Source organism: Octodon degus, unplaced genomic scaffold (assembly GCF_000260255.1).
Source record: "Octodon degus isolate 3935 unplaced genomic scaffold, OctDeg1.0 scaffold00019, whole genome shotgun sequence".
Lineage (NCBI taxonomy): Eukaryota > Metazoa > Chordata > Mammalia > Rodentia > Octodontidae > Octodon > Octodon degus.
This window is the reverse complement of record NW_004524595.1, coordinates 18,794,979-18,805,020: the sequence shown is the minus strand read 5'-3', so window position 1 is coordinate 18,805,020 and position 10,042 is coordinate 18,794,979. Positions and strand designations below refer to the sequence as shown.

Sequence of the window (10,042 nt, the reverse complement as noted above, 5' to 3'; positions counted from 1 at the left end):
AAGATTAAGCTAAAATGACATTTGAAATACAAGTATTTAGCAAGTTAGAGGCCAAAAAGTATTGTGTTTGGGGTAGGCCTTTTCTCCCCTGAACAACAAGCATAGGAATCAGAATTACCTTGCATAGGAATCAAGAGTCATCCTCCTTTTCTTTTTGACAGTAAATTTTATATTACTAGTTATTTCATATATATATATATATCTACTATTATGTAAATTTTGCATTCCCTTTTATAGCTAAGAACTTTGAAAGTGCTCAGTGAGTACTTAATCTCAGTACTGATCATGATTACAAAGTACCTCAAAATAAAATGAAGCAGAACATGCTTTTTTACAAAATGCAGAATGGGAAATAATCCCTATTTTCTTTACAAAAGTATCAATCCCATTTTAATAAGGTAGGTTTGATCATCTTAAGCAGATCATCCTAGAAGAAATTCACTTTTCTGTGGAATAAGATCTGAAGGGACCTTTTCTTGGATTCTGTTTTAATTTCTGTCTAGCCTGTGTCCAAAGATATTGCATCAATTTTCATTACTTTAACACCACTTGTGTAATTGGGTTCCAATGACAACAAAGTTTCTAGCTGAAGTCTTCTCGTTGAGTTGCAGTTAAGACAGTGCAACACTCTCATGATTCACCAGATGATTCTCTTAGATACTTAGCAGGTATTATGTCCAAAACAAAAATTGTGAAATCGCCTCGCAAGTCTATATTTCTCCACTCCTGTGCACCCAGGCTTCACATTTTGGCATTGGTACCAACCATCTGACAATTTCAACCTAACAAATAATCATCCTTCTGTCTTGTTTTTCTTTCATCTGTTCCTGTGACAGCTGTATAAATCTATCAGCAAAGCCTATTAGTTTTCTCTGTAAGAAATACATTCCACTCTTTCTGTCAGCTGGCCGAGATGCCGAAAGGGAAGAAGGCCAAGGGCAAGAAGGTGGCCCCGGCCCCTGCTGTCGTGAAGAAGCAGGAGGCCAAGAAGGTGGTAAATCCCCTGTTCGAGAAGAGGCCAAAGAATTTTGGCATTGGACAGGACATCCAGCCCAAGAGAGACCTCACCCGCTTTGTCAAATGGCCCCGCTACATCCGCCTGCAGCGACAGAGGGCCATCCTGTACAAACAGCTGAAGGTGCCCCCTGCGATTAACCAGTTCACCCAGGCCTTGGACTGCCAAACAGCTACCCAGCTGCTTAAGCTCACCCACAAGTACAGACCAGAGAACAAGCAAGAGAAGAAGCAGAGGCTGTTGGCCCGGGCAGAGAAGAAAGCTGCTGGCAAAGGGGATGTCCCCACTAAGAGGCCACCGGTCCTCAGAGCAGGTGTCAACACCGTCACCACTCTGGTAGAGAACAAGAAGGCTCAGCTCGTGGTGATTGCACATGACGTGGACCCCATCGAGCTGGTCGTGTTCCTGCCTGCCCTGTGTCACAAGATGGGGGTCCCTTACTGCATCATCAAGGGGAAGGCCAGGCTGGGGCATCTGGTCCACAGGAAGACCTGTACCACTGTCGCCTTCACACAAGTCAACTCGGAGGACAAGGGCGCTCTGGCTAAGCTGGTGGAGGCCATCAGGACTAACTACAATGACAGATACGATGAGATCCGCCGTCACTGGGGAGGCAACGTTCTGGGTCCAAAATCTGTAGCTCGTATTGCCAAGCTGGAGAAAGCGAAGGCTAAAGAGCTTGCCACTAAACTGGGCTAAGCGTACTTTGAGTTTTCTGTACATAAAAACAATAAATTGTCCTTAATCCAGTGGAAAAAAAAAAAAAGAAATACATTCCAATTCTGTCTATACTTCTCTGCTCTTCCAAACTTCCTGCTTACAAACTCTTTCATGTAGTTGGTTAAATTGCATGTGGTTTTATAGTTGTGGTGCACAACTTTTAGAAGTTTTTTATACTACCACTCTATTGGCCACTTTTTGCCAACTCTTTAGTGTCATTCCCTCACATCTTTGTTACAGACTATGTGACGACTCTCCCCAACAATTCCTGTGTTGAAACTCTGATCCCCCATATGATAGTTTGAAGCTACAGAATTAATTTAGCCTTCACTAATGGGAAAGGATTTTTGTCCTCATAAGAAGAGACAGGTAAGCTTTCTTACTTTCTTTTTTGCTCTCTGCAAAGGGAGGATACAGCCCAAAGATAGCCACCATTTATAAACTAGCAAGACATCCTTTATCAAAGCTATTCCATCATAGTACCTTGATCTTGGATTTTGTAGCTCTTATGGTTGTCATCTAAAATGTCCCCAAGAAGGCTAATAGTGTTGATGCCTTAATGGCCAGTTGTTGAGCTTTTGAAGTGATTGGTTCACAAAGGCTCTAATTTCGTTAGTGGATCAATCTATTGATGGGATCATAACTTGATGGCATTATTGGGAGTGACAGAAAAAGGAGGTGGGGATTAGCTGAAGGAGTGGATCATGAGGGTGTGATGTTGGGGCCTATATGTTTGGCCACTTTCTCTCTTTTTCTTTCCTCTCTTTTTTGGCTTCCAAGAGGTAAGCAGGTATTTCCCCAACATACCCTTCTAATCTGCTGTTTCTGCCTGCCACATATCTAAAGTACCGGCATGAGCTAAACAAGGACTGAAATCTCTAAAGTTGTGAACCGAAATAAATTTTTCCTCCCTTAAATTGATTTTATCAGGTATTTTGTCACAGCAACAGAAAGTTGACTAACACTGTAGGTGTAAGAACTATGAGAAATAAAATTTGTGCTGTTTAAACTACCTACCATATAGTATTCTTTCTTATAACAATCTGCATTATTACAATCTCTGTACTTTCTCTTTTGCAATTCTTGAAGGCCTGACTACCTTTGTTTCATTTTATGTACACACCCAACAGTCTCAATATTTTAGCAGAAAGAGACTGTGGAAGCTAAGTGGAGCACAGGCTTAATGTATATAAGACCCTGTTTTCAATTATTGGAAAAGAAAAAGAAAGACAAAGCAAAATGATGTATTTTAAAGTGAAATCTAATCTTTTTCCAAGGACAGCATTTCTTATCTTTATATACTGCAGAGCCATCATTATCTTTTACTTTCTACCATGGGGCCTGAAGATAGTATTATGATTTCCTTTGTGCTACTGGGCCACTACTAGATGAATATAGTTTTTTTTGTTGTTTGCTTTTTTTAGGAAAGGGTACACAGGTTCTCACCACGAGACAGGACTCATAGTGATCTGCCTGTTTACAGCCTCCCAAGAGCTGGGATTACAGGTGCACACCACCAGGCCCAGTCTCTATTGCCATCTCAGGGTGCTCTAGGGGCGGGGCCAGCATGGCAAGCCCAGGGATTGAACCCCTGGCCCCTGGGCCTACTTGCAGGTGCTTTAATCTGCCTAGCTATTTGGCCAACCTGAATATAGTTTTAGTTTTCTGTGAAAATCCTCTTTTGCCCAAGCTCATAGCATCCATATTAACATTTAGTCTTCCTTCTTCATTTCTTTCATTCACATATCCCACAGAGGTACAGTCCACAATCCTCCTTTTCTCTAATATTGGTCACTATAACAAACTTTCACGTGTCCTCCTTCTTTATCTCATGTTTTTTGACTTTCTGAAGTCTAATTAGACAACACTCTTCATCATTCACTCCATCTCAGCATTTACATTTGGGATTATGCCCATATCATATTAAATCCAAGCACTGTGCTCTCTGATTTGTAGTTCTAGAGAACATGTTCTACAATTTAATGCCTTTACTTAGGCTGTATTCTTTCCCTGGCTTCCAGGAATATTCTTCCCCATTCTGTGCACCTGGCAAATGCCAGAGCTTCTTTGAGGGCAATTCAAAACAATTGTTCTGTACTTTGTGAAACTACTTCTGACTACTTCCCCTTTTCTCTGGCAGGTGTTTTTTCCCTTTATAACTATTCTATATTTTTTGGAAATTGTTGCCTCTGTGACTTTTTTCATTTGTTTGTCTCACATGTATCAATCTTTTTATTCTATTTCTTTTGAAAGCAGGGTTACACCTTAATTTTCTTTTCTTTCTTTCTTTCTTTTTTTTGGGGGGGCAGAAATGGGGATTGAACTCAGGACCTTGTGCTTGCCAGGCAAGCGCTATATTCTACTGAGCTATCTCCCCGGATCCTTAATTTTCTTTATATCCTGATATATGTTATATTGCATATAATACACATCTAGAGTATTATGTATGTTTACTGAAAGTTGTTGAATGTATTATTTATTATATGAGTATTAATTGAAAATTCGGTTGCCTTCTAGGTTTTGAGGATACCAGGCCTCTGGTGTAGAGTTTAGTAAAACAGATAAGTTAAGGAAAGCAAGTATGTCAAGTTACCCAATGATATGGGAAATATTTCACATATTGTTCAACTGAATGCTATGTGTCAGAGGTTGAGGAAGACAGACTAGTATACGTGGTGAGTTGGGAAAACTTCCACCTGGAAGGTATGATAAGAAAGAGTATTTGGGGACAATAAAAATTTACCAGGAATAATTCTTAGTGGATCAGGTAATGTAATTTACAGTATTACCCACTGCATATTTGGAGCTTGGATAGAGATTTTACCTAGTAAGTCCTTATTCATTATTGGTTGAAAAACTGAACCCATGCAACATTTTGGTTCCACCTATTGCTTTCAGTGTGCAGATGCATATTGTTCCAGGGCAGGAACAGCTGGAGAGAAACTGAGAAATCATTGAAGATTTGGTATTTTTTAAGGAGTTTGTAGTTAACTAGTTTAAGTGAAGCTTTTAAGTAGGAAAATGACAGAACCAACTGAGGGAGAAAATCGAATTGACGCAGGAAGAGACCCAAAGCCAGGAATTGATGGGTGATCATTGCAATTATTTTGGTAAGTGATTTGCTGTGCTGAAGTGGCATCAAGGATGGAGAGGAAGAACTAGACTCCAGGCGTTTTAAAGCAGATCAAGATTCAGGAACAAAGTGGAGAAAAAGTTAAAATGAATTTAGTTTTTAAATTTTATTTTTATTTTTTAAAGTGAAAATCGTGTGAACAATGTATATTACTTCAGTTTATAAACTACAAAATATTACACAGCAGTCCGGTGTGGGTTTTTTTTTTCACTTGCTGTTCAGATAGGAAAGGGTCTATACTTTCAGAGATATGTTCATATCCAAGTAAGATATCACTCTTGAGATTAGATTTCTCATTATTTTCGAGAATTCTCAGGTAGTGGGGAAACACAATTGGCAAAGGAAAGGTTGAGTGAAATTAGGCGGCTCAGCTCCTCCCCACTATCTTTGGAGAAAGCCCAGAGACTCAGAGACCCGCCCACTTCCCCAGCCCGCCTCCTCACTAACCAATCAGCGCTCTATGTGTCATCATTGCGCGCGTCCTTTCTACGTAGTGTACTAGAAGGGGACCACGTGTACTGTGTTGACTGTCTGAGGGAACCCAATTTCCGGAGACCGTGAGTTCAGGTAGAAGTTCCTGCAAACAATTTCCCTGTTTGTGCGAATCCCGAACCATGAGCGCCCCGGGCGTGCTGTCCTTTATCCAGCAAGGCTGGGAGCAGGTGCTGGCCAAAGTGAAACGGGCTGTGGTCTACCTGGATGCCGCCAGCGCGGAGAGTCTGCACTGGTACTGTGGGTCCACACGTCTTATGGAGGCGGTGGGGAGTCCTGTGTGCCACTTGCGGGAGTTTGAGCCCAAGGCAGTTGGTGGCAAAGCCGAGCAGCCCAAGGCGGTGTTTGTGTTGAGCTGCCTGCTAAAAGGCCGGACTGTGGAGACACTACGAGACATCATCTGCCGCAGTCACTTCCAATACTGTGTGGTAGTCACTGCCTTGAGCCACGCTGTTCATCTCACGGCTAACCACGTGCCAGCTGCTGCAGCGGCCGAGCTGGAGGGACAACAACCGGTGTTCGAGCAGTTGGAGGAGAAGCTGTGTGAGTGGATGGGCAACATGAACTACACAGCAGAAGTGCTGCACATACCGTTGCTGCTCGCTCCTCTTGCTCCCTACCTTGTCTTAACTCCAGGCTTTGCGTCCCTTTTTCCACTACTACCCCAAGATGTACATCTCCTTAACAGTGCCCGACCGGACAAGAGGAGACTGGGAAGCTTGTGTGAGGTGGATTCCTCTGCCTTGACCCCAGAGCTGATGCTGCAGATGAGGTGCCTGGTGTCAGGCCTCAGTTCTTTGTGTGAGCATTTGGGGGTTCGGGAGGAGTGTTTTGCTGTGGGTGCCCTCAGTCGGGTCATCGCTGCAGATCTGGCCAATTATGCCCCTGCCAAGAACAGGAGGAAGACTGCTATAGGCAGGGCATCTGTGGTCTTTGTGGATAGAACTCTGGATCTCACAGGTAAGTGGCATTGCCATAGAGTTCTTCATAATTACTCTCGAGGGTGCTGGGACTTTTTACTGATTCAGCATATACTCATTGGCCTCTTGCTGTATGTCAGGTTGGAGATAAAAGATGACTTAGATGGACATAGTTCTTATTACCACAGCATTTAAAGTGCAATATAGTTCAGAAGGGCAAAGTAAGTAATTGCAGCATAATTTGTTAATTGCTATAATAGGTGGGTATGGCCTCTATGTTCAATGACTTGTTAAAACAACTGTTTCTGAAAAAAAGAAAAAGAAAAAACAAAAAATTATATCTAGCTCAGAAGACTTGGAAAATGGAATTGTGTTTACATAGAGATCTGTGCAGTTGTAAACTTTCTTTCTTTCTTTTTTGTTTTTTGCGGAACCAGGGATTGAACTCAGGCCCTTGCCAGGCAAGCACTTATTCTACTGAGCTATCTCCCTGGCCCCTAGTTGGAAACTTTTTTAAAAATTTGCAGATGTCAGTATTGACAACAACCTTTCTTAAGTGGGCTTGAACCAGTTTTAGCCTCCCAGAGTGCTGAGATTATAGACAAGTGCCACCATGCCCAGCTAGCCATAGGTTTTCTTTCTTTGGAAGACGAAACATAAAAACTTAGAATGGGTTTGGGGCAAATTGTTCCATGAGAAGAGTTTCTTTAAATGGTTGAACAAAGCTTAAAAAGCTAGTAAACAGTAAAAAGAAATGTTTCTGGTATAAGACTAGTGATACAAAAAAAAAAAAAAAAAAAAAAAAAAAAAAGTGAATAGCTGGATAACATACCTGTTTTGCAATAGCATGGCTTTTAAGTACATATTGTTTACTGTCCAGGGTCTTTGAAGAGTTACAACACCACACTTCAACAACAACATGCAGACAGACAATTCTTGGAAGAAAACTGTTTAAAAAAGGCATGACCTATGTTCCCTCATTTGACCAACTCCATCTAAGTCTAGAAGTGCTTATATTCAAAGTAAGCCACTTGCAATATGTTACTTAATTTTCAAAAATAAGGTTTCAGGACAGTGATGGTGAGATAAGGGAAGAAAACATGAAGGAATGAAATTCTAATTGCTATACACGTGTATTTATTTGATAGTAGGGGAATACCATTTACAGAGAAGTTACAGAGAAAATGCAAATAAACAATTTTGTACAAGAAATCTAATACGTTCTCTACAGTGTCTTCACTTTGCTGTCATCATTTATTCAAACTCTTCATAATTTTTATGACTGTCACCATTGATAACCTGCTTTCCTGATCGTTTTGTCAGCTTCTTCATCAGTTAACTTCTCTCCAAGGTTTGCCATCATATGGTGAAACTCTGCTGCACTAATAAAACCTTTGCCATCCTTGTCAAACAGACTGCTTCTCAAATTTCTTCTTCATTGCTGATCTCTTTCATTTTCTTGCTATCATTGTCAGAAATTCAAGGAAGCAATTGTACCGTGACCACCAGCATCTGCTTCATTAATAGATCTGTAACTCTGGTTCTGTGGAATTCTGCTCAAGAGACCTTAAAGTAACGAGTTCTTTGGTAGTTATAGTTCCATCACTATCCTTGTCAAATAGTGAAAAAGCTTCTTCTTCTTCTTTTTCTTTCTTTGCGGAACCCGGGATTGAACTCAGATCCTTGTGTTTGCCAGTCAAGCACTTATCCTGCTGAGCCATCTCCCCGGTCCCGAAAAAGCTTCTTATAATTGTGCAGTCTTCAATCAGTTGGTTGGCCATGTGACAAGCTGTTATTAATATGAATATGCATGTATCTCTGTAATATGATGTCTTGAAGTCCTTTGAAAAGATATGTCGAAGAAGAGTAACTGGGTTAAATGGAATTTCTATTTTCAGTATTTTGAAAACTCTCCAAACTGATTTGTACAATAGTGTGGCAGTTTACACTCTCACTGACAACGAAGAAGTGTTTCTTTTTTCCTCAGCCTCTCCAGCATTTGTTATTTGATTTCTTGAAGGTAATCATTCTTTCTGGAGTGAGGTGGAATCTCAGTGTTGTTTTAATTTGCATGTTTGACCAGTAATGTCAAACATTTTCTTATATTTATTCACCATTTGTATTTCTTCATCTGAGAAGTATCTATTTCAGATACTTATTTTTTGTTGGGATCTTTAAATTAGGAGATCTAATTTTTTGAGTTATTTATGTAGTCTAGATATTAGTCTTTTGTCTGAGGAACTGTTGGCAACATTTTTTCCCCCATTCTGTAGGCTGTCTCTCCACTCTGCTGGTGGTTTCTGTTACTTTGCAGAAGCTTTTTAATTCAGTATGATTCCATTGACTCATTGTTGGTATTATTTCTTATACAACTGGGGTTCTGTTCAGAAAGTCTTTGTCTATATCTATGTTTTTAAGGGTTTTGCCTATATTGTCTTCCAGCAGATTAAGTCTTCTGTTTGAATATTTTGACATTTGATCCTTTTAATTTTAGTTTAGTGCACAGTGAGAGATACAGACTTAGGTTAAATCTTCTGCATGTGGACAGCCAATTTTGCCAACCATCATTTACTAATACGCTGTCTATCCTCCAGCAAAAATATTTGGCCCCTGTGTCAATGTAAGGTAGCTGAGTGTGCATAGAGTTGTTTGTGCATCGTCTATCCTGTTCCCTTGATATACAAATCCATGGAGGGTATTGTTTTTTTTTTTTTTTTTTTGACAATACTGTACTGTTTTGTATTACTGTAGCTTTTTAGTATAACTTGAAGTCTGGGATTGTGATCCCTTCTGCCTTGCCCTTGTTGCCCAGAACTGCTTTAGCTATTCTAGATCTCTTTTGCTTCCATATGCATTTTTTTTTTAATTTATTTATGTGTGTGTGTGTGTGTGTGTGTGTGTGGCCAGCTCAGCCCACCATGGGGCGGGGCTGGCTGGCATGTGGTGCTGGGGGATTGAACTGTGGTCCCTGTGCTTTGCTAAGCTTGTTCTAAGTAGGTGCTTTAGACCACTGAGCCATCTCACCAGGCCCTTCCATATGCATTTTAGGATTGTTTACTCTAATTTTGCAGGAATGATACTGATATTTTGGTAGGGATTACATTAAATATGTGTAACAGTTTTGGAAGTATGACCATCTTGACTATATTGGTTCTGCCTATCCTTGAACAAAGGATGTATTTCCATTTTCTGATATCCTCTTTGATTTTTTTGTTTTCAGGGTGCAGTAGTTTCCACTCCCTTCTTTAGGTTAATTCCTATGTATTTAATTTTTTTTGGTGCTCTTGTGATTGGTATTTTTTTCCTAACTTGTTTATCAGTGGGTTTATATACAGAAGTTATATTGATTTTTGTATGTTGATTTATTTTTATTTAATTACTGAATTTGGTTATGAACCACTTAATAGTTTATCCTGAGCATCACTGGAGCAGCACATTGTTTAGTGTACTTACTATCCCAAGTGTTGCTTGGGCAGGTGTCATTTCAGTAATTTGATTCTTATATTGAATAAATTTGATAAAATTGACATTTTTATATTTTGTGTTATCTTTTTTCATTCCTGTATTTAGGACAGGATCCACAGGGTCTCACTACATAGATCGGACTCCTAGTGATTCTCCTGTTTTCAGCCTCTCAAGTGCTGGGATTACAGGTATGCGCCACGAGGCCCAGTCTCGATTGCTGTCTGAGCGCGCCCCTTGGGTGGGGCAGGCAAGGCACACCACGCTGGTCCCTGCTGGCCCCTGTGCTGTACCTAAGCA

General features: G+C 40.5%; 1 protein-coding gene and 1 pseudogene across 2 annotated transcripts in view; both read left to right on the top strand.

Annotated features, from left to right (window-relative positions):
- Positions 1–897: 897 nt before the first annotated feature.
- LOC101561604 lies at positions 898–1,714 on the top strand (annotated as a pseudogene).
- Positions 1,715–5,378: 3,664 nt separating this feature from the next.
- Positions 5,379–10,042, top strand: part of Scfd2 (sec1 family domain containing 2) — a 548,660-nt gene continuing 543,996 nt past the window's right edge. For both annotated transcript variants that reach the window (XM_004627502.2, XM_023711031.1), the window contains exon 1: positions 5,379–6,320. In XM_004627502.2, coding sequence (XP_004627559.1) covers positions 5,483–6,320 — 838 coding nt within the window. In that variant the 5' untranslated portion in view covers positions 5,379–5,482. The remainder of the gene's footprint in view (positions 6,321–10,042) is intronic.